The 25,646-nt window shown below is 35.1% G+C and overlaps 1 protein-coding gene across 5 annotated transcripts in view; it reads left to right on the top strand.

The window, feature by feature from the left end:
• Positions 1-25,646, top strand: part of PCDH7 (protocadherin 7) — a gene marked incomplete at its 5' end in the record, with an annotated part of 409,595 nt that overhangs the window by 362,201 nt on the left and 21,748 nt on the right. The window contains one exon of one of the 5 annotated variants that reach the window (XM_082652846.1): positions 6,805-6,844. The exons of the other annotated variants lie outside the window; for them this stretch is intronic. Within the exon in view, the coding sequence (XP_082508972.1) occupies positions 6,805-6,844 (40 nt within the window). The remainder of the gene's footprint in view (positions 1-6,804; positions 6,845-25,646) is intronic. 5 annotated transcript variants of the gene reach the window in all.

Below are 25,646 nucleotides of genomic sequence, written 5' to 3'. Positions count from 1 at the left end.
ATACAGAAAAGGATGCAATCAAGCTTGCATGAAAATAGAAAGTTGGGTCACTGGATCTGGAGGGGAAAAAAAATTGTGAAGTAATTGAAGGATATAAAAAGGACCTAGAGAAGAACCTCCTTTTCACCTTGTCCCAAAACGCTGGGTAAAAGTAGACACTCTCAACTAAATTAAAGGGTAGCAAATTTAGAATTTCTTTTTCTATCATATAATCAACCTGTGGGATTTACAGCCTCAGGAGGTTAAGTTAAACCTCTGTCTAGAGTTTAAAAACAAATAATTTCATGGCTGCAAAAGTTTAGGTGATGGTGTAAGAATAATCAAATCTCACGCTTTCAGGCATAAAGTGATAAATGGACAAGGGAAACCTTTTCCCATAGTAAAACATAACTGGGGACATGTTTCAAACCTTAGACATTTGTCAATGTGAGGAAAAGAGCAATCCAGGTGTTAGTAGATTCTATCATCCTTGCTCTATGTTGGGTCATAAAATTTGTTACTGAGTTTATTGTATCCTAGGAGATAAGCCGAAAAGAAAAATCCCATAAGTATACTTTCTCTGAATCCATAATTGATCACTTTGAGAATAATGAAAAATACATTCCTTTGATTTTTTATTTGTTTACTCTCAATAGGTTTTTCTGTCAATGTGTGAATGTGTTTTCCCATTAGGTTGTGTGTGTGTGTGTATATATATATATATATATATATTTTTTTTTTTTTGCGGTACGTGGGCCTCTCACTGTTGTGGCCTCTCCCATTGCAGAGCACAGGCTCCGGATGCACGGACCGGGGCACGAACCCGTGTCCCCTGCATCAGCAGGTGGACTCTCAACCACTGTGCCACCAGGGAAGCCCCTAGGTTGTGTGCATATATTTTTATATACTTATATATTTTTATGTATTTATATATGTACGTATATATTTAGAGAAAGAGAGAATCGTTTACCACTATTATGTAACTTTTGTTTTAGAGGAAGTGAATTGTCCCCAATTTGTCTCATCTAGACATCCACTAATCTATGACAAATGGATGGCATGTGCCTGCCATTTATTTTAGAGGATGACACAGTGACATATTCCTATCTTTAAAAAAAAAACAAAAACTTGTTTTCTCAAGTAACACACATGCACTGACTGTGTAGATGGGACTATTTTTTTTTTCTCCAATAATATGTCATTGATATTTTTTTTGTAATTTCCCTAGTGAGGTTTAATGACTTTATATTCAAGTTATTAACTACCTGATTAATCCAACAAGTACAATGAAAGTATAACGTAAAAAGAGCTGGCCTAGTTCAAAGGCAGGCTAGGCTCTATGTACCTTTATATGTATATGTTTCCCTATTCAGTTGTTAACTATTAAGTACCCGCCCTTGTCTTAAAGAGATTTCTTTTAAACTAAGGCAAAGTTATCAAAGATCTGACATTTTGAAAGTGTAGGCTGCTGTTATTTTACCCTCACTAAGGAAATGTGTATGTTTTGAGATGATTCTTACCTAAATGAATGATTTTCTAGGAAAGGTCTTTCAGGCCATGGTTTATCCTAATGGAATATATTTGGGAGTATCCCTGTAATCCTAAATTCTTCATGTACTTCTATTTAGGCAAACCTAGGCTTGTTTCCTCACCCAGAGAGAAGAAAAATGGAATCAGGATCTTGGATTTATGTTCCCAGCTGCCAATCCCCCTACAAAGTGATGTCACTGCCCAAATAGGCAGGCCAGGGACACCAGTTAGCTTTCCTGTTCCCATATTTAAACTGTATTATCATCTCTGAGGGTATTTTTGTTTCTAGGTCTTACAACTGACACTGGAAAAACTCAGGCTTAATCATAAGCTATTTTTGTGAAATGTATTTCTAGCACAATTTGAATTAGTGTTTAGGAAACACTACATAATAATAATAATTATTATATATTGAGTGCCTGGTGTTTACCAGTCTGTATACATTATTTCTAGTCTTTTTAATAAGTTTGCAATGTAAATATTGTTCCACTCAATTTGCAAGGACTCAAAGAGGCTGACCAATGGTTGCAGAGTCTCAAAGCTAACCATTACTAGAAACAGTAGGAAGAACAGTGTTGTGGTTATAGCATGGGGTCTGATACCAGACCATGTGGGCTCACATCAGTTTGGTCACCTTAACTTTATGACCATTGCAAAGTTATGTAACTGGTAGAAAGTAAACACATAATATAAATATCAGCTGTCTCCCTTGCTTTAGTTCTCAGAAAAGTTATCCTTCTTTCTAGTAGTCCCTTCTGCTTCTAAAATAGAATAGACTAGCTAGACACTAGCTGAAACACTTGGCCAGTATTTTAATGCAGGGTGTATTTGTTTGCTGGGGCTGCCATAAAAATATACCTGCAGGGCTTAAACAACAGACATTTTTTTCTCACAGTTCAGGAGGCTGGCAGTCTAAGACCAAGGGGTAGAAAAGTTTGGTTTTCCACAATTCCTCTTCCTCTGGCTTGCAGATATCCTCCTTCTGGCTGCGTCCTTTCATGGCCCTTTCTGTTTGCATACACACCCCTGGTCTCTCTCTGTCTTATCTTATAAGAACACCAGCCCTGTTGACTCATCTAACTTTAATTACCTCTTTAAAGGCCCCGTCTCCAAATACAGTCATATTGGGGGTTAGGGCTTCAACATAGGAATTTGAGGGTAATACAATTCAGTCCATAACACAAAGGGAGAGAATATTATTTCATTTGTCACTGACACAGTCTGGGAAGCACTGGAGTGCACCACTACAGGGCACAGAAGCTGCACTAGTTATGCTGCCTAAAGGGGGGCAAAAGTGGAGTCACTATTACCTTATACTGTGGGTCTGAGTTTGGTTTAATCTGCTCTCTAAGTAAAGTGGATTTCCTTTATATAAGCAGCATGTGTCTGCAGAAGCAATCTGCCTAAAGCTGTTTGTTCTTCCTAGATAGGCAAATCATACACTCAGAAGAATGTCAGGGAAACCTGGGCAGACATATATTTATCATAGGTAGTGAATTTACAAATATTATCTACTATATGCAAGACACGTGTTATGGAAATCTATTGATAATGGATGAGGGGCTTTGCCTCAAGATATATGCAAATGCTTGGTATGCATACAGATATCTTTAAAAATATATCATGGGCAGTTTACTTATTGCTTATTATGTCAAGGACTGTGATACATTATCTGCTTAAATCTTACTAAAAGCTGAGGAAGAGAATATTATTTCCCCCATTTCACATATGGGGAAGTTAAGCCCCTGAGAAGCTAAGAAACTTCTTGAAGACCAAACAGCTAGCAAGCAGAGTAGGTATGTCCCTTACATTTCTCAGCCCATGCTCTAAACCATACTGACCGACAAACCAAAATATGAAAAGATTACTTGACACGTGTCTCCATTAGCTTTTGTAGTAATGTCTTGTGATTTCTGTATCTACATGGGCCTGTCCCTTCTTGCAAGAAGGGGATGTGATTGATTCTTCTTTACATCGACAGTGTTTAACACTGTGCCTATGCCATGGTAAGGCCAAGGTGAACACTGGACTAGGAGGGAGGGAAGGAAGGAAGGAAGGAAGGGAGGAAGGCTACACATTGCTGAGTATGGTTCTTATTCTTGCTACTCTACCTTGGATGTGCCACAAAACCACCACAACCATTATACACAAATGCATACAAATTCATTAAATTATAACGTGAATCTTAATCAATTAATAGCTCTGATTTCTTCAGTTCAGGAAAGGCCCCAAGAAGAAGATAGAAATTGTAGCTGAGGGTTCAAACAGAAATAGATTTCGATAAGATTAGTTAGAGAAGAGCAGTTTAGCTGAAATACAGGAGTGTTATAAGGAGATCAGTGGGGCTGAAGCAGGTTTGGAGAAAAATAATGGGAGGAGATTTAAGTCAGCATCGAGCAAAAATTTAAATAAAAGGGTAGGTATTTATGTAGGCAAATAACTTCAGTAAAACTGAGTTAAGATAATCCCAGAAGAAATGTACTATCGTATGATTTTTATCATTTGAGTGTATGATATGTTCACTCTTGGTTTCTGAAGTGTAACAACTGGGGAAATTTTGATAGAAAACAGGTTATTATCAGGCAAGACACTTGTCCTTTCTCACGTGGTTAGCACTGGAAGCCAGAAGCAGAATTTTCGAGTCCCTGGTTATTTTAGGGATAATCTCTTTTTAGAGAAAACTGAGTTATAGAGAAATTAACCAGGGCTAGTTCAAGTTTATGGAGCAGCAACAGAACTGGATTCCAGAACTTCTGGCTCTCTCTTCAGTGCTCTTTCAACACCAGTCCAATTTTCTGGACAAGTTATCAGTGGATAAGTCAGGAAAATAAAACCATGGTCTGATATAAATTGTTTGTCCTTAAAGTTATAGAAAAATGCTCTTTCATCTAGATAGTTCTGCACATGCATTTACTAATATCTTTGGCATGTGGAAAATTGGTTTCATAATCTCCAGAGAAAAATTGTTAATTTCTGCCTGGAGCACTCTCTCTACTGATTCCTATCAGAACATTTGCAACTCTAAAATTAATTTTACCCTATTTACTGTGTTGGTTGTAATGAATCATATTCAAAATCACCAAAAACTTATACAAAAGACTGCACAGGAGAAAAGAAAATGCATTTGGTTTTCCCAAGCTGCTTCTCTGTTGATTATTACCAGGTAACATTTTTTTTCTCATTTATATGAAAATCGAGATAGAAATGAAAGTAATGTATTAGCTGTTTTGAAAAAAAAAATATTAAGTCAATTATACTCTTGCAAGATTTATAAGAACTAAAGTGAGTTTAAATTTGAATTGTCAAAGGAAATCTTACATGCATTAAGCACTCAGTAAAATCCATCATATGTATTTAATTATGTACTGGGTTTTGAACTGCTATATCTAAAGTGGAATTTTTATTTAAAAAAAATGATTTTTTTAGAGAAATTTTTCTAGGCATTGCTTGAAATTACACCTTTAAGTATAATTCAGGTATTCATGCATTTTAGTGAGAAGATTTGGAGGAGATTGTGTGCATATGTGTGTGTGACATAACCAGATACGGGTTTTTTTGTCTCTTTGTAGTAAGCATACCTTGGGAAAAAGCAATTAACAATTGTCAAGTCTGTCAAAGTGCAAGTGCCTTAAACTTTATATATATTCAGGTGTCCTGGAAAACCTACTACTCTTTGTTGTCCTTTAGATTCCTAACAATGTGTGTTGAAAGTCCTGCATAGTGGGGTGTTATTTCTAAGTATGAAAAAGTCTTATCTTGGCAGAGTAAGCACTGACCTTTAAATCTCCCCTTCAACTGAAATGTTAAAAAACTGAGCATATTACATAAATGCATTGAGCATACTTTTTATAAATGCAAGGCACCGCAAACCATATTGAACAATTCAAAGATCTATGACATGGTCCCTGTGTGTGTGTGTTGCATCTGTACAGTCTCACAGTAAAATATGGATGAACCAAGCATAATTCTATATTACAAATGAAAGGACATAGTAGGAATACTTTGCAATAACAAACTCATCTCTTTATGCATGAAAAACTTCACATGGCTCTGACCCTAATGACTTAAATATTATCTCTGTGGAGCATTTTTCAAGCCTTTTTAATGTTTTCATATCTGCCAGTAACAGAGAATTATTTAAAATGAAATAAGATATGGAGAATTCCAGCAGTAGGCATCATTCTTAGAGTTGTTACTTTAAATGAAAACTGGTAGGTAAGGCAGCCCCAAAATGTAGCCCCTTTTGAGACAATAATTTTATCCTTTGTTTTACTCTCCTCTTCCCCAAACAAAATCCACAACCCAAAGTAATAATGTCACCTGGTATCAGTCTACAAGTCAAGTGAAAAATGTAGAAATGAAATGCTTCATTTTGCTAGCCTCTCTGGGGCTATTGAGATTAACAGAAAGTGGAAGCATTCCTGGGAGCATCAGTGTTCATAATGTTGAAGATTTCTGCTGAAAGTGGAACAATGAAAAAAGCATTTAAAAACAAAAGAAAAGTGGAAAAGATTTATGAAAGGTATTCTAGGATGACAGTCAAGGATCATGCAGGGGGATCCGTGTATGTGTATCTGATATATAACTTGAACACAAGATTTTCATTTCCCGTACCTTTTATGGATTTTATATGTTAGAAGTGATAATAACTATACTTTCTGGAGATATAATTTAGAGTCATCATAAGATCCAGATCATTCACATTCAGTAACACATACTTTTTTCCATGATATATTTCATAGAACTATGAAATATGATTTAGTTAGTGTAATGTATAATCACTGAAAGGTCGTTAATGTTTGGGAATAAGTTTTTTTAAGTTGATGTTTACATTAGTATTCTCATGTGGCAGACAGAAAAAAATAAATAATGTGCATAATACTGTCTTCATGTTTGAATATTTAATATTAGCTATAATAAAGTTCTCCTTACAAAGCGTATGGCTAATTGCCAGACCAGAGTCTTTTGTCATTTGATAATTATATTGCTTGGGAGATATCAAATTATTTTATGCACCTATTTTCTTATATTTCCTTGCAATTTTTCCATAATTAGGAAGTTTAGATGATGTTGAAGGATATTTTATTTATTTATTTAATTTGGAGATAACTTTGTAGAGTCCTTTCTACTCCATATCAGACAAGTACCAGTGACATTTTATTACTCATTCACTTTTTTTAAATTGGAGTATAGTTGCTTTACAATATTGTGTTAGTTTGTTTATATTGTACAGCAAAGTGAATCAGCTCTATGTATACATATATCCCCTCTTTTTTGGATTTCCTTCTCATTTAGGTGACCACAGAGCATCGAGTAGAGTTCCCTGTGCTATACAGTAGGTTCTCATTTGTTATCTATTTTATACATAGTATCAATAGTGCTTATATGTCAGTCCCAATCTCCCAATTCATCCCAACCCCCTCCTTTTCCCCTTGGTATCCACACGTTTGTTCTCTGCATCTGTGTCTCTACTTCTGCTTTGTAAATAAGATCGTCTATACCAATTTTTTCAGATTCCACATATATGCCTTAACCTACGATACTTGTTCTTCTCTTTCTGACTTACTTCACTCTGTAACTACTCATTCACTTTTTTTAAAAAAAGTTTGATTTAGTCTCTTTGACTTTTTTTCCCCTTTAACATCTTTATTGGAGTATAATTGTTTTATTCTACTTTACTCTCTATGCTTCAAATTACTATCTTTAAAATGTTTCTCCAGTCTCCCTGCTCCTCTCCAGCTTTGCTGCCCATGCTAGTTTAACTGGGTTACTAGAGTATTTTCCTATCTGTTCCAGTCCACTCTCTCTGAAGTAAGAATGCTCCTCTCAAAATATATCTCATCATACCACATACTTACTTATAAACATTAGTGATTTACCGTTTTGACCAAAGGATTTGAGATAAGATTGGCATAGCACTAAAGAACCTTAACTACCTTCTTTTCTAACCTTATCTCCTCACATAATCTGGACTATCCATTCTGGATCAGTTTAGGAACCCCCAAATGCATAATACCCTGTCATGCCTCCATGCATTGAGTCATGCTGTTCCCGTCACTGGAGTGCTCTCCTCACCCCTACACCATTCCTAGGTAGGCAAAAGCCAATCATTTCAAAATCCAGATTACATGTCAATGCCTCAGGCAGAATTCCTCCCCCCAGATATGGGCTTGTATAGCACAAGACTTTGTGCATTTACAGTTTTTCAATATTTGTATTATCTTGTATACTGTAAGCTCTTACAGTGAAAACACCAAATTCTGTTTATTTTTCTACCATCATAGCACTCAGAATGGTAACTGTGATGTCCAATCTGCTCAGTTTGTACTAAATGAATTATGTGTGAGGTTTTGAGTAAATGCATTCTTCTCTAATTGTACTAAGTCATATTTCCCACCCAAAAACATTTATAGCAGGTAGAAAAAAATCTACTTGTCTCATACACATCCCTTCTGTCTTTGACCTCTGTGATTTTAATTGGGAAGAAATTAGTTTGTTCTTATAGGTAAATGATATGATACTTAATTGAATCAATATTAATTGCTTCTTGCCAGAATTTTATCATTTGTTATAACAGTGGCCTTGTCCAAGAAAATGTTAGTTTTTGTGTGTAAAAATACATGACCATGCACTCTGTCTTCCCAAACTATTTTGGGCAACTACTTGTAATGATTTAATTTGCAGGACTGTTTGCCTAATAAGCTTTCTGTTTAAAATCCTAGCACTGAGCTTTGTGAGAGCGGCATGGTCTACATATAAACTCTTTGCAAACAGCATGTGAATTATGAGCAGAGACACACATTAGGAGCTGCCAGAATTGTGTTTGTTGTGACTGCCTGGTTAGCTGCTGCTTGAACAGCTGAAGTATGAGCGTATTGATCGATTAGTGCCAGCTCAAACAAGGGGTACGCCAACCTAAAGGGAAGTCAGAGTTGTGTGCAAAGCTAGGTTGGTAAAATTTGGCTGGGATAGTTGGTGAGAGGGTGGGACTCACTATTTAATATGAAGGCACTAGTGTACCTTAAGAAATGAATGACAATTTGTATATGATATTTCGAAGATAGCATTTCATTTGCAATGAAGTAGAAAAGAGGTTCATTTTGACCCAAAGGATGGTACCTGCCTTCATGTGTAATGCAGGATGGGGAATGAAGTTGGTTGTGGAAAAATTCCAGTCTAAAGCCTAGCTTTGAACTAAACTATTCGCTATGAATAATTGTCGTAATTACTAGAGGATAAATAGAGGATGTTTTAAATATAAAGCTATTAACCCAATGTGATAATAATTACTTTATGAGCTTTGCAACAATGAAATTTTATCTTAAATCTGGTTCATATGAATGACTATAAGAATAGTATTATTTTTAAAATAATGTATGTAGATGATTCACAAAATCAAGGTTGTCTGTGTTAAGTTCTGCCTGGATATAAGTCAGAGAAACATCAAGAGAACATTCTAGAAACCACTCAAATATGTGTGAGAGCAGTTGAGTACAGAGAGAGAAACTCCCTGACTGGAATATTCCTACTGGGACTATATTCTCTGTTAACGCCTGTTCTAGAAACTTACTTTGGTCACTCCAGGGAACAGCAGCTTTACTACAGTGAAGAAGTAGAATTCACTAGTCTAGAATATTTTTGATAACACTGCCTGTAAGGGTCTGTGTGTGTGTTTGTGTGTGTGCTCATTAAACTTGCGGCTATCATGAGTATTAATAGAGAATTATAGAGCTTATTCTATGGATTTAAGCATAAGCATGGGATGCATATGTTTAAAAGTTTAATGATATGTGGCAGGAATATTATGTTAATTTTATGTTCTTTAAGACAGATACTCGTTAAAACAAAAACTTAGCAGAGTATGTGTAAGGCAGTCATCTATGTTCCAGTCCAGTTTTGTTTCCTTTTCTTCCTGAGGTTCTCCCATTTCTTTTCTTTTTCCACCTTCCCTGACCTTGAGTCTGTGCTGGGAAGTGGCTTCCTTGAGTTGAATCCTTAATGTTATTTGCAGAAATGTTCAAACTTCATACTGGCGTTTGTGAAAAAAACCTCTGAATATACAGAATCTTTTTATGTGCTTCTATGAAGGATCGGCTTTCCTTCTTTTGGTCTCTGCAGTGCGCTGGCCACCAGATACATGTCACGCATAGAATAGAGCTTCTCTTGCTATGTGCATGGCTTTCTCCGTGTCTGAGGAAGTGAGGCTTCCCTGTGTCCTCTGGTGATTAAAAGGAGGTTTTATACTCTGCTCCTTTAGATGGACGAGCCACTTCCTGATTGTGTTCTGTGCTAAAAGTGGATCTGCCTTTGGGCTGAAACATAAATGCCATGATACTTCCCATTTAACATTGTTAACCATACTTCCTGGCCCCAGAAATCCAGCATTTGACTATTTATTTCACATCAGTTACTATAAAATTATTTGCAACAGAAAAATATTAGTGGGAGAAATGGCCACACACATTTTAAAGGCATCTTACGTAGACTTGTCCTACTGGATCAGAAATATGATTCATTTAGAATAACATTTTCTTTCTGGAAGTGGCATGCAGTGTGATTTATGAAAGAGTGCAGGTTTCATCCTTTATATTAGTCAATAGATTAAGAAGTTTAATTAAGGATGACCATTCCAGCCTCTTTTAGTAATCCAGTATGGTTTTCTAACCATTAACCTTTTAATTTCTTCTTAATCCAACTGATACTTGTAATCTGTACTAACTTTTGGATAATTATTTTCTTAAGATAACTACTCATAGTATAAGAAGCTAATTTCATATACTTATTTTCTACATTTTCTTTCTTTTTTCTTTTTTTTTTTTTTTTTTTTTTGCGTTACGCGGGCCTCTCACTATTGTGGCCTCTCCCGTTGCGGAGCACAGGCTCCAGACATGCAGGCTCAGCGGCCATGGCTCACGGGCCCAGCCGCTCTGCGGCATGCGGGATCCTCCCGGAACGGGACACGAACCCATGTCCCCTGAATCGGCAGGCGTACTCTCAACCACTGCGCCACCAGAGAAGCCCTACATTTTCTTTTTAAGTTTTCAAACTGTTCTATAATATTCCTTGTTGTAAAATTTAACCTTATCTACAATGTTGATGCATTCTCAAAGCGTGTATATATATATATCATGATATATATATATATATGATATAATTACCCAGACAATTTTTATTATAACTAAGCACTAAAGTATACAAGTAATGATGTGAATATATGGGTGATGGAATGTAAGTTGAAGACTAAATAGCGATAGAAATGCATTTCGCATTTGCATTTTTTTTCTTTATCACAATGAAGTGGTGAAGGGTGATACAAATATACGTGATAGAAGGTCCATTAACTGGCATACAAAATTGCTGAAGCAATGTAGTTCAGCAGAGAGACCAGAGATGTGTAATGAGAGTGAGAAAGCAGTTTTGATAATTAGAATGAGTCAAAAGCAATCTCCTTCCTGCTTTAGCTTGCACAGATGATGGGGAAGGAAAATGTTATTTTCTTCTGAGACAGAAACAGGACATCAGTCAAAATGATAAGAGATGTCAGTATAATATTCCTCTGAGTCAGGTACCACTGAGCTAGGCATCCGGGACGAGAGTTTCTAATCTTTTTTTTTTGCTTCAGTTTTACTTTGGGCTTTGGTGTAATAGATTCCGTGTCAATATATTTCTAAAAAAGTTTACAGTTCTTAGTTGGGAGAAATAAAAGCAGTTTATAATCTAGTAGGGAAATAATAATCTTTGAAATCAGTGAAACTAAAGACTTCTAATTTTTTTCCTATGTTAACTTGAATAAGGAATTTATAGTCCTTAAAATGGGTACTATATGACTTTTATCATTGGAATTTTATATACATTGATAATTAAACATATGTAAAATGCCTTTGCATGGAAAAACATGATTAGCAAAGATTTTTTTTACTTGTAGATTTTATTAAATTTACTTATAGAATAACCAAAAAATTTTTATACCAACAAAATGAACCAACTTAAGGTTAAGCCCTAATATACAAAATATGGTACTGCTTTGATTTAGCTTGTTATATTTACAAAAGAAACAAAAAAAAAAACCTAGAGAGTAAGAAATGTATATCACTGATGCCAGTCAGAAGAAAAGCTTACCTTAAAATTACCCTAATCTCCAAGGCTAAAATAGACCACGGCCATGTTTATGATATGAAATTGGTAAATGTTCACTCTATTCCTATGCCCCACACTATTAAAAAATGAACTTTCTTTTTTAAATATGAAATTTAGTATAGTAGAGACTTTGTAAAAAGTTACTAATGAGAAAAATGTAGAACAAGCGCTATATACCAACATTCTAAAAATAGAGCTACGATTACTGTAGACTGTAACATAAGGCATCTAGCAAAAAATACACTCTCTAATTATATGAGAAAGAGAGGGGAAAAGGATTCTAAGTAATTGAATTTTCCTTTTAACTAAGTTAACCGCTAATTCAAAGATTCAGTATTTGTGCCGCGTGGAAACCTGGAAACCCATTCTCAGTGAGATTTCCACAAGAGACAAACCCTATTTTTGTGATTCCATAGGCACCTACCTCACAGCCGGAAAGTAAGGCTCACAGTTGCTATTTTTATTGGTGAGGAAATGAACTGAGAATTTATGTAAAATATTTGGAACATTCCTGGCACAAAGTAACTTTGAAATAAATTGGAGAAAGAATGTATTAGCAAATATTGATTGATTCATTCACTTTTCTCCCAATGAGCGTCACATGCATTAGTCATATAATGAGAAAGAATAAACTGTGCAGAGAAGATTCCAAGACCCAGTGACTTAAGACCCTATGCATTTATTAGTGGTTGGGTGGTTATTTTCATTGGGACCATGGTGAGCTTTCCCTGGCGGGACTCTCTCTGCCCCTCTGGTCCACTGTGGGTTGTCTGTGGGTTGCTTTGCTGACCTCTGCTGGACTCTCTCATTTGTCTTCTGCTGGGACAACAGGGCAACCCTACCCCAACAGACTAGCTCAGGCTTATTCTCGTGGTTTGGCAGAAATAAAGCAAAAGCAGGAACACCCAAACGTTGGAAGTGTTGGAATGTTGCTTCTATCTCATTCCATTGTCCAAAGCAAGTCCCAAGGCCACGCCTAATTTAGTAGGAGGAAGTACACTCTTCCACGTGATGGGAGAAGCTGCAAAATCAAATGGCAAAATAGGCAGGAAATAATATGGGAAAGGAGAGAGAATGATAACCGTTTTAGGAATTTACTATGAAGACCGTGCTAAAGAATCATCGATGACTCTGCTTTTCAAATATCTTTAACAATTTTTACTACTGTAAGGTTGTCATCCTCAGTCTTTTCCCATATAAAGCAAAACAGTGCAAACAAACAAACAAAAGTTGAGCCATGAAACAAACTGATCAAAGATACAGAATAGATCAAATTTTTTGTTAAATTGTTACGTGATGGAGATTTATTTATTCAGAGGTAAAAATGTCATAATGAATACAGGCTGACTCCTATCTCTAGGTTTAACTCTATGTATTTAAATTTTAATATACAGAGGACAGGACAAATATATGTTCACTGTGATGTGCTTGTCACAAGTATAACAATTTCAAGGGCTTATTTCTTGCAGTCCTAATGAAATTGATAGTCTTGTTGAAACCGTGAAAGACATGATCTACTTTCCCAAATATGTGTTACTAAATACCTAATACGAGCACTTTGCCTTGGTTTGCTGTTGGTACACCTAATATTGATAATCTAAGTGATAGATTCATAATTTTTTTTCATTTTTCTATAAATTAGGCAGATTCCATTACAATCTTACCTTAGACTCATTGAGAGCCATCTAAAATTTTTAGCTTCAGTGTAAACTGACTGGTGCCTAAGGAAGTATGTGGCCCAACTGAAGGCTCAGTGTTGTTAATAGAAAGTATAGATAGACCAATCACCATCAGAGCACTTAACTGAATACTCAAAACATGCTGGGCTGCCTAAGTCTGTTCTAGGTTTGTTTTATGTATTATTTATTTCATTCAGTATTCACAGCAACTATGGGAGCTAGGTACTACTTTTAGCCCAGTTTACAGCTGAGGAAACTCAGGCAAAGAGTATTAAAAGTTTCCCAAGCTCACTGGAGCTGTGATTCCAACACAGACACTAGCTCCAAAGTGACAACACTCTTACCATCCACGATATACTGCCTCCCCATGCAAATAAACACCATGAAACCAATCATTTGCTTTTTGTTTTTTTAATTTAATTTTATTTATTTTTTATACAGCAGGTTCTTATTAGTTATCCATTTTATACACATCAGTGTATACATGTCAATCCCAATCTCCAATTCATCACAACCCCACCCCCACCCCCTGCCGCTTTCCCCCTTGGTGTCCATATGTTTTTTCTCTACTTCTGTGTCTCAATTTTTGCCCTGCAAACCGGTTCATCTGTACCATTTTTCTAGGTTCCACATATATGCGTTAATATACAATATTTGTTTTTCTCTTTCTGACTTACTTCACTCGGTATGACAGTCTCTAGATGCATCCACATCTCTACAAATGACACAGTTTCATTCCTTTTTATGGCTAAGTAATATTCCATTGTATATATGTACCACACCTTCTTTATCCATTCCTCTGTCAATGGGCATTTTGGTTGCTTCCACAACCTGGCTATTGTAAATAGTGCTGCAATGAACATTGGGGTGCATGTGTCTTTTCGAATTATGGTTTTCTCTGGGTATATGCCCAGTAGTGGGATTGCTGGATTGTATGGTAATTCTATTTTTAGTTTTTTAAGGAACCTCCATACTGTTCTCCATAGTGACTGTATCAATTTACATTCCCACCAACAGTGCAAGAGGGTTCCCTTTCCTCCACACCCTCTCCAGCTTTTGTTGTTTGTAGATTTTCTGATGATGCCCATTCTAACTGGTCAGTCATTTGCTTTTGATTATTTACTATTTGCCTGCCAAGAAAATTGGTGCTATATACTTACGAGACCAAGTTTACGTTCAGTTAGTGGCTCTCTACTGGCAAGTTTACCATGCCTGGAAAATTTAACAGGAAATGTAGACTATAGAATGTGTTTATTTGACTAAGCCATTTAGTGGAAAGAGAAGAAAGACTAATCAAATGTCTGATACATTCTTACAAGTTTGAATTGTGTCAATGACTTGCTGGCAACTCTTAGGCTTTGTCATCTTTTCCTGAAAAGCATCTTCAAAAGTTTTATTTGTTCAATTACAGAAAGTGAAAGATGTGACGTTCCATTAGATATAAAATGAGTTTGCTGGTTAAGCTGAAAGATTGAAAGCGATTTGGTCACCTCGTGTATACCACAAAAGATATTGCTGAAGGAAATTTTTTTTTTTCTTTCCTTGCGGTACGCGGGCCTCTCACTGTTGTGGCCTCTCCCGCTGCGGAGCACAGGCTCCGGATGCTCAGGCCCAGCGGCCATGGCTCACGGGCCCAGCAGCTCCGCGGCATGTGGGATCCTCCTGGACCGGAGCATGAACCCGCGTCCCGAACCCGCGTCCCCTGCATTGGCAGGCAGATTCTCAACCAGGCAGATTCTTCCCTGCGCCATCAAGGAAGCCCCGAAATTTGTTGTTTTGACCAAGCAGTTCATGGCTTTGGATATCAGAGAACAAACCTTAAAACTTAAAACACCAAAAGCAATCTACATCATCTAAGGGTCAAGTTAACATTCATGTAGTAAATTTTGCCATGACATGTTTAAAACTATTGTTAAATTTAAGTCTGTATTTGTTAACAGAATTTCATATCAAGATTCACACTACAGATATCATACAATCTCCATGTGGTCTACTCTGGGTGAGGTCAGTATATTTGTGATTTCATAAAGGTTCAGTTCTAAAATATATGGTTCATACTTATTCTAGAAAATCGACTTATTCTTACAAGTTACAAACAAATTTCTCAATGTACCTTATATGTGGCCTAAAGCATATTTCATAATTTGCAGTATTGAATAATATTTAAGCAGCAGCTTAATATTTTTAGTAATTTACTATCTTAAATAATATGGATATTTATTCCAAATTTTCATGTGTAGACATAGTTTCCATCCATGATAAACAAATGAGAATAATGGAAACTCCACTCAGAGACACAGAAGTTTCATACATCATATATTTTCACAACAATAAGCAATTCTGTGTTGTGGGCACCCTAAGAGAAAGCAGTGGAAGATAAGGCACGTCCCAACCTTAATGGGCCTTATAATAATTAACTCAATGTCTCCCGTGTCAAATCATTCCCACAAAAGATTATTGTATTTATATCTTTTTCTTTTAGGTTCTAAGTATTGGCTTCAACTTTACTCTTAGTATGCCATGTACTCAGGAGATAGACCGAGTTCAACTTCAGGCTAGGGGGGCATTTACTAGCACAGTGATTTAGACAAGCTACTTAACCTTTTTGTGACTCATCAAAATTAGGATAAAAAAGTGAGGATAAAAAAAAATTAAATGGGTTAATAAATAAGCATTGAAAATCATGGCTAGTATATAATAAGTACTCTATAAATGTTATTGTAAATTCTAGAAGTTCAGTGTGGGGACAGATGTTAGTTAACTAAGATATTTATTTTTCTTGACGTTTCCTTAAATTCTATTCGGCTGCCCTTTTATTTACTAACCTGGAAGGAGCAATGGAAACCTTCCCTCAATTGCCTAAAATGATTAGGTTTTGGTGATTTTGTGTCTTTCTTTAAGCAGATAAGGTTTAGTTGCTAGTATGTGGTACAAGAACCCTATAGACATTTTGTTATTCTAAAAATTAGTTATTTGTATTTTTGAAGACTAGTGTCCAGAGCTGTGTCTTATCTAAGTGTTTTTCTTGGATTTTATGTAGAACCGGGGTATTTGATTTGTACAATGATTTGTATTTCCATAAACGTTATTACTAGGAAAGCAAAGAAAATATAATATTTAGGAATTACTACAAAGAATCAAAGCCTTTTGAATCTCTATCTAAGGCCTTTCACGAGGCAAAACGTTTTGAAATGAGAATCTGTCTGTATCAATACTGTATGTTCAGTTGGCGTAACATGCTGTGAGCTCTCAGGATGAAGAGGAATCTCAAATCCATGAAGCAAAGCCTCTCTGTTGTTTACAGTATTTAAAATAAATTGTTTCAGTTCTCTGTGGGATTGTTTCCTGTTGAGAAGAACCTCATAATTAAAAACAGCAACTGGAATGGAATTATAATGCAGGTATTTTGACAATGAAAGCACCTGGTATATTATCTTGAAATAAACTGACCAGTGGTTATTACTGATAGTGTTCTTTCTAGACAGGATTTGCATAACTACAGAGAATTAGTCTCTCTGCCCATCCTTTTGAAAAGAGCACAGAGTATTTAGTAGAGAGGAGATAATTATGCTATTTGGGATAATAGTCAGATTTACTGTCTAGGACTGCTATTCTTTACACTACATGAATTTCAGGATAATCGTTCAGATCCTATTTAGATAAAAGCTGATTCATTTTTTCAGGTTTTCCTTTATGCTCCCTTTTTATCCTTATTGTTATTTTTTAAGCAAGCAGGTCTAGCATTGGAAGCAAAAATGTTATTTAATATTAGAATTGACCTTCTTTTGTCTGTACTTAGAATTTGTCTATTGGACATTTTTTAATTGTCCTAGATCAAAATCTATTCAAATTATGACTGCTTTTTTTGTGCAGTATTTCATTAGCATGTTTCTTGCTGTCTAGTATTTAGGAAATAAGTAAACTCTATAAATTCTTTTTTTATATAGAATATTTGGTAACTGCCTATGTATGTATGTACATAAATTCCTTCTTCAGAATGAATCAGATGTACATTAGCAAAGTCAAGTGACAAGTTGAAGGAATCCTCCATTTGACTTTCTTTTGAGAGACCACCACAGAATAATTATATTATTGATGCTTATGTATTACATCTTAAAACCTTTACTTAACCAGAATAAATCCTCATCTAGGGGACCATATTACATATTGTTTCCTCCTCTTCTACATTAGTAAATTAACTTTTTACTTTTGTGACATAGGAGAGCTAAAACTTAAGCATTTTTATGGCTTACTCTGTAAATTACCCATTTATACTATCATACTGCATAAGCAAATCCAAAATCTTACTTAAATACAATAAGTTTATTTTATTCTGTGTAATTTCAAGAATTATCTTTAGCATGTTCCCAGAAAGAGAACAGAATATTTTATCTATTGAGTTTTGATCATGTGGCTATGAGAAATTTTGCAGATCCCAAAATAACTCTTAGTGACAGTCTGCCGTACTCTTAATACATTGTCGATTTATAGACAATTTTATAAATTTAAAAGTTAAGCATTATAAGTACATACGCCTACCACTGAAATGGTTTTCATATTATTCTGTCCTTATTTTTCAATTAAAAACTTGTCTAGTCAAAGAAATCATCTCATATAATTATAACTATACTACTACTTCTGACATTTAAGTGATGGGTTATTACATATTTGTGTGGCATCTGTGAGTAAATAATAAATTAATATATTGATATTATTTTAGACATCCAGAATCCAGTGAGGTACTGCCTCCCAGGTAAAATGATTATAATCCTATAAATCACCCAGATCTGTATTCAAAACACTCTTCTTTTGTGAGAGAGGGAGAGATAGGGGAAAAAGAAGGGAGGGAGGGAAGGAGGAGAGAGAGAGAGACTTGGGCATGTACAACTATTATAACAAGCAGAACTCCTATTATTAAATCAGATCCCCTAAATAAAATATGTGAGAGCTGTCTGTCAAAGACTTCTCTTAAAGCATGAAATTGTTATATGGCATCCTAATTTAGCCAGTCCACAAAGCTATCTGTGATGGCAGAAAAAGGTTCTTTCTTGAAATGGATGCTTCATTCTTTTCCTCCCAGTAGCTATTCAACGTCCTTTGTCTATTTATATTCATTATTGCCGCTGCAGGAACAGTGCGGGTTTTCATTACTTCATTGGCATGGGATGCACTGATTCAGTTTTGCTGTCAGTTCTGATCTCTTTCTTTCCCTCCCCCACTTTCACTTACTGAAAATCTACAAATAAAGGAAACAACATACACAGTATAATACAGTACAAAATAAATAGCACATCATGAATTAAGTTGTCATGTTTAGCTTCAATTTAACAGAATTGAGTGTATTGAACAAAGAACACAGAGAAGCTTATGAACAAACAGTATAATTTGATGATTTTTTTTTTTGTATGTAATGATTTTTTAAAGGGTGCTCAGTATTACTATCAATCCTCTGAATTTTTGCTATGTTATTATTGTGGATATTTTTTATCCCCTTTAATACATTCAATTGGGAAAGAAAAAGCACTTTGGTAAGATGATTAATGTGATAAGTTCACAGTTTCATTGTGAATTATATGCAGCTATTTAGTATGAATTCTTTCATTTATTTTCAGCTCATTCCTTAATTTTCTGTGGCTAGTATGGTCATGTAACAAATTTGATTTTTAAAAGTTTCTCATATATGTATATTGTATAAGCTATATTCATTCATTATATGGAAAACTGTAGGATTCTTATTTTTCTTAAATTTTGCTATAAGTAATAATATTAATAGAATGCAATGAATTCTTTATTGTAACTCACACAACTAGGAAAAGAATTCTTAAAAAATACATATTCTACACTTTCCTTCCTTCTAATAATCATGGACAGGAGAAAGTGATATTGAATTTTAAAGCAGTTTAACAAAAGTAATTTGATCTCACACAACAGAAAATCAGTTTAAAATATCCATTTTGCCAGCTCAGAGAATTCAGTCTGTTATCGCTATTGAATTCACATTTATTCTTTTCTTGCAAAATGGATAAGAAAAACCTCCACTGTATCCAAATGCCTTAGGTATGGTTTAATGCTTCTCTCTTTTTCTCTCCCCCTAAATAATATTATTTAAAAAGAACCTAGGAAAAAAGGTAATGATGTGACAACTCTTCATTCTCTTATTCCTGGGAGCTATATAATATATAAAAATCCTTCTTTGGATGTAGTTTTTAAAAGATTCCTACAAGACCAGGCCGGTCAGTGGAGGGGAGAGAAACGATCTTAGGAGGACTAAGCCCTCCTCATAAGTAAGTAAGTGTCTCTGACCCAAGAAAAGTCTGTCTTATGCTCAAAATATCTTGAAGCATCATTTCATCGTTGTTGAGTCTCTACAGGCATCATTGTATCTGACACCCTTAAGAATAGTAATTCTCTGGAAAAGCATGAGACATCTTTGGTTTAACGAAATGAATTTGGTTATAAAAACGTCCATAAACACTGTTTACAGACTTCTCTGGCTGTTACAGGCAGTAACCAGAATGCTGCTTTTATGAGCATTTGGGGTTTCATAGAAACTTGTAACTTCACAGAAGCCCACCAGCACTTGTCCAAGGCTTTAGCTAGGCTGTACTGATATCATCACTTCACATCTGGGAGAACTGAGGTGGACAGAGTTTGTGTCATGACCTCTTAGGTGGCATTTTCAGTGGTATTGGCACTATGATTTGCACAAGTAGTTTATGGGGCTGCTTGAAAAACTCCATACAGGTCACGATGACTTTTTAATCCTGGGAAAATTCTTGCCGCTTACTCTTTTCTCTCCATATAGTTTCAAATGCTAGTTGAATAAAGGAGGCTGAGTAGAAAAAAACAAAACAAAACAAAACAGAAAACAGCCTTACTACAATTGTAAAATATGTAAATCAAGCTAAGTATGAGCACCAATGATAACCATGAATTAGAGCATTCTGACTGAAATTCTGTGAATTTTATATGTTTGCTGAATTGTGTATTAAAATTTTAAGCAACCAGGGAAGAGTTAAGGCACTTTGGAATCTGTCTTGAGTAAAAAGTCAGTAAACCAATTTACCTGGGCTAACCTCTCCCATGCTACCAGAGGTTCCAGTTCAATTCAGCGATGGGTGTTGTACATTAGAGCTGTTTGTTTCCTCTAGTTCTGTTAAAGGCACTGAGCTTTTCACTGGGTAACAATGCAAGACTCCTGTATATATTTGATGCATTCAACAGAGAAGTAAGAAGTATCATAATGCTGAGATGTAAATATTTTATTATTCATTAATTCACTTACTCCACAATTATTCATCATGTATCTAAATGTGGCAAGTGATATTCTAGGAAGGATATTTATCAAACCAATATGTTTTTTCTTTCTTACTAGCATATTAGCATCATTATGATATTGCTAAAAACACAAATTTTCCAGCTTGGATGAGGCTATATCTGTTTCCCTATAGAGTAAAATGACAGATGGAGATAATTGGCTGAAATTTACAAAAAAAATATTTTTCACCATATTCAGAGATGAAGAAAACGGATTTATCTTTCATCCAATACTGAGTAATGACATTTGGAAAGACTTGGAAGTGGAGGTCAGCCTGTGTAGGGAAGAATGGGTGGAGATGTTATTAATGCTGTATGTTGTGAATGTGGGTGGGGACTGTTATGGACCAATGTTGCCATTTTTAATGACAGGGTCAATGACAAAAACAAAATGTTATTTATTAAATGGAGGACTCCTTCAACTTGTCACTTGACTTTACTGATATGCATTTGATTCACTTTGAAGAAGGAATTAATATCTATATATCCAGTGGTTACCAAACATTCTATACAAAAATGGAATTTATAGAGCTTATTTATTTCATAAATATTTAAGACAATGACAGACATGTTAATGAAATACTAGACCAAAAACAGGCAGTCATAATTTGAACAAATTTGATCTATGACAATTCAAAAATTTCCAATAGACAATTTATAAATCCAAAAATAATAAGGTCAATTTTAATGTTAAATAGCATTAATATTGTATATTCTTCCTTGAACAGTTCACACAATTTATTGTACTTCTGTTATGAAAGTCATTGCTTTCTAACAGGTTTAATTTTTCTAATATACTTGTCTACCTTTCGTAGATTCTCTGCATCTTTAAGACAGCATCCATGTTTAAATTAGTAGTGTAATTCCCACAGTCACTTGATAGGAGGAACCAGGTAACTATTTCTTGAGTAAGTCACTGGTGTAAAGTTCTTCAGTTAAGTGAGATGACCCTTCAAAGTCTTATAAAAGCCCACCATTCTGTTTTAAATCCACATCTACCATGACAAGAAAGTAGCAAAGCTTGTGTAAATTGTGATGAAAGTTCTGCTGTCATTATAGTGCTCAGATTTACTTTGAAAGGGAATTGAAATCAGCCACTGGGAACACTCTAAAACATCTACTAATTTTAGGTCATTAGCTGTTCTTCTTTTGGAACATTAAACAGTTCTCAAATAACATTTTTTAACGTTGTTCTAAAATATAGGCCTCTGCCTAGCCAAGTCATTTGGAAGTTCTTTCTTTCTGGGAAGCTAATCTAACATATTTTTAGTTTTTAAAAAATTTTAGTTCAAAGCATGTTTAGTCTTTAGAAACTCCTTTAAAAAAAGGAACAGGATGTCAACCTGAGTAGTATCTAATTTAAAATCTGTTCTTGGATGTTCTGCCCTCAACAGAAAGCTGTAATTTGGGTACTGATGGTGCAAATGAGCAAGAGCTGAAGGTAAAGAGGGGCCTCAGGAAGACCTTCTGACCAATAGTGATGTTTATTTAAAACACTTAAAACACTAAAATTTGAAGAAGCTTAAACTGTCTATGTTCTTTAACACAATAAAGAGACTAGTTAAAACATCTTGAAAACTCTAGATGAGATTCAGTACTTGAAAATCAACCTAAAAGAAATAAAAGGAAAAACTGTAAATCTCGATGTGTATTTAACAGACAGCTCTTGTTGGTTACTCCCCCCTTTTTTTTTTTTTTTTTTTTGCGGTATGCGGGCCTCTCACTGTTGTGGCCTCTCCCGTCGCGGAGCACAGGCTCCAGACGCGCAGGCTCAGCGGCCATGGCTCACGGGCCCAGCCACTCCGCGGCATGTGGGATCTTCCCGGACCAGGGCACGAACCCGTGTCCCCTGCATCGGCAGGCGGACTCTCAAGCACTGTGCCACCAGGGAAGCCCTACTCCTCTTTTTTAATCGTTAGAGTACTGCTAAAAACTTTTTGAAATGAAGGGAAGATGCTAAAACATGTTCAAGTGTTCTCTATCATTGATCTACATTTTTTTCCTAATGCAATTGTTTGTTTCTTGCCAGGCCCCATAGTTTTTCATTAACTTGTCTACTGTGTTCCAATTTTAGATTCATTTCAAAGGCTTTTATATATTTTCTTTCTTCATGATAGGAAATGACTGATCAACTCACTCATTCTCTGTTATTTTTCATGCCGATGGGCTAATATCCTGTAGAGTCATTTTTAAAATTATGTTTTAGCCTTACAGTACTGCCTGCATATATAAAAGAAGGGGACTACTAGCTTCAACACAGCTTCTAATGGATTTAACCTAGATTAATCTGTCATAAATCTGTAAACCTTGAGAGTCAATGTTTATAATTAATCCACACGCTATACCTTAAAACAAAGCTGAAAATCTATATAAAGGTAATGAAAAATATAAATTCTTCCACAGGTCACACGTCTAGCTGAGAGACTCATTATCTTTCTCTATTTTGTTTTGCCTGTTTTTGTTTGTTTGTTTGTTTTAATTTCCTTCTTCCTTAATTTCCTCATACTCTTTTCTTCTTTCCTTTTTTCCTTCTTTCCATCCTTTTTTCCCCTGCCCTTTACTTCTCCTTCCTCCCTGCTTCCCTCCTTCCTTCATGTGTTCTTTCACTCTTTTTCTTTTATGTTTTTTGTCTTCCCTAACTTTCCCACCATGTTTCTTCCTTTCAGTATGTTTTCACTCTATTATTTTCCTTTCTTTGTATTTTTTCAATCTCTATGTTAAATTTGCCATATGTTCACTGAAAACTAGGTAGGTATAATGGAAAGAATAGAAGATAAAATGAGGACCCCACCTTCCTTCCTTTATCCCTTCATTCTGTCCTTTCTTAAACACGTATTTATTGAAAACTTCTTATGTGCACATGTCCAGGAATTTCAGGTGCAGATTCATGTTTTTTCTTCACAACATTCCTACAAGTGAGTATGGAGGCAGTGGTTAAGCAAGGTTAATTAGCTTGCATAAGCTCATACAGTGAGTTGTAGGAGTAGAAAATGACAATCTATTCCAGGATCCCTAGCTTAGCCAAATTCTTTATACCTCTTTCACTTCCTAGATTTCTTTGTTTTAGGCAAATCACTTGGCAACCGTTTCATATTTTAGCACTCTGGGAAATGGGCACAATACTTGCCTCTTTATCTTCTTACTCAATAGAAAAGATGCCCTAAATTGTGCCAGGCACTGAATAATCAATTCTTATGATGATTTTGGGCTATTTGGGCTATTATACCCTGTGCACATTTTATCCTTATTTCCATGCCCAGGTGCTGCAAGAGGAAAAAAAGACATTTTTAACCAAAGTCAATTTAGGTTGAATAGAATATTCATTTAGGACAAATTTTTAGGACAGGAGGTGGTATATATGAATTAGCAGGCTGTTTTAAAAAATATGACAGAATAGCACTAGAAAGGAAAGAAGAGGAGGAGGAAACTATCAATAGCTATGATCAGCTTTCTTCACTGTAGAGGAACAAACTAGAAGGACTATCATCTGTAAATGATTGCTTAAAAATTCAAAAATAATTAATTAAAGAATAATTTATTTAATGCTGATATCTTGGGTTTGTAGCAAGCAGCAGTGTAATATTCTGTGGATGCTTAGCTATTTAAGATATTTTATTTTTACAGACTTTTTGTGTCCCTGTATCTTTTGAGATACAGTCAGGAAAATATGATTACTAGTTGAGAATTTGTAGCTGTTGTTAGTTTTCTGTATATTGAGAAAAACACTCCCAAACTCCAAATAGGAACCACACTGAACAGTTTAGAAAAACTGCCAAGGGAGAGGGTAAGACATATCATACATCAAAATTTATTTATTTTCAGTTACTTAAAAGTTAGTTTAAAATAAGCAAATCTAACATGATGATAGTGGCTTGGTGATTCATCTGTAAGTGGCTCCATTTTGTAAGAGGAAAAAAAATGTGGATCTCTTTAGTTATCTACAAGATAGCAGGTTTAATTATATCTTTTCCAACAGGAAAAAAAGTTTATAGTGCTTCTTCTTGTTTGGTAGCCCTGGGGTTAAATATTCAATATCATCATTATTACATCTGAATCACTATTTATGCAGAAGTTTTTTAACGCAAAGAAGGAGAAGCAGATCTAATACTGACTATTTTGGAATATTTAGCCCTAACTATCTGGGCACACCATAAGCAACATATTTTATTTTACTAGTTTCCCATATTCATGAATAATGCATCACTAGTCATACTTCTCAGATCATCTTATTCTGTATCCTCAACCTGACTGAAATTCTCAAATGCATTTAATCATGCCAAATCCCGGTGTGTTCTTTGGAAGCCATATAGGCATATCATGAGCAGATACTTAGTCCTTATTTTGACTGGACAACATTTTAAATAGTTAAATGACATTTTTCAATACAGCCGAAAGGATAAATGAATCCCGTAAGTCACTGCTAGCTTTTATTCAGAGAGACAAGTCTCCTTGACAGTTACTTTAAAAGACAAGTCTCAAGATATTTGTTTTCCCTTTTAAATTCTCTCGCTTTTGCACATAAGCTCTGCATTATTTAGGCTAGTTAACATGCAGAACAGAAAGCTGTTTCTTAACTTTTTTCCCCCTCTTTTTGAAGATAATTTAATTCACATTAACTGGGATTCTACACATTTTATACTTTCTGATCTGTTTAAAGATTCTTTAAACTCTTTTTTCTTTTAAATGCTGATACACTTGTAAAGTCCACCCAAGTAATAATTCAGAGATTATACTGTGTTGAAGACACATAATCTCTTTAACTTTCTCAATTTTACCATCTTTTCCTGTCCTAGTATAAAAAAAAAAGCAGCAAATTAGGATTTAAGCAGTAAAAAATGTGATTTTAAAGTAAGCAAAATAATAATTATGTAAAAATTGTTTCTTTGGGGGAAATGAGAGATTATACCTAGTCAAGTAGAGTACTAATTATTACTTATAGCATTTAATATGATATAGTTGCAAGTAACAATAGATTGTTTCAATTAACATTGAACAGCTAGTAAT

This window comes from Grampus griseus, assembly GCF_964374135.1.
Source record: "Grampus griseus genome assembly, chromosome: 4".
Taxonomy (NCBI): domain Eukaryota; kingdom Metazoa; phylum Chordata; class Mammalia; order Artiodactyla; family Delphinidae; genus Grampus; species Grampus griseus.
The sequence above is the reverse complement of the archived record's forward strand: the minus strand, read 5'-3'. Positions and strand labels throughout refer to the sequence as shown.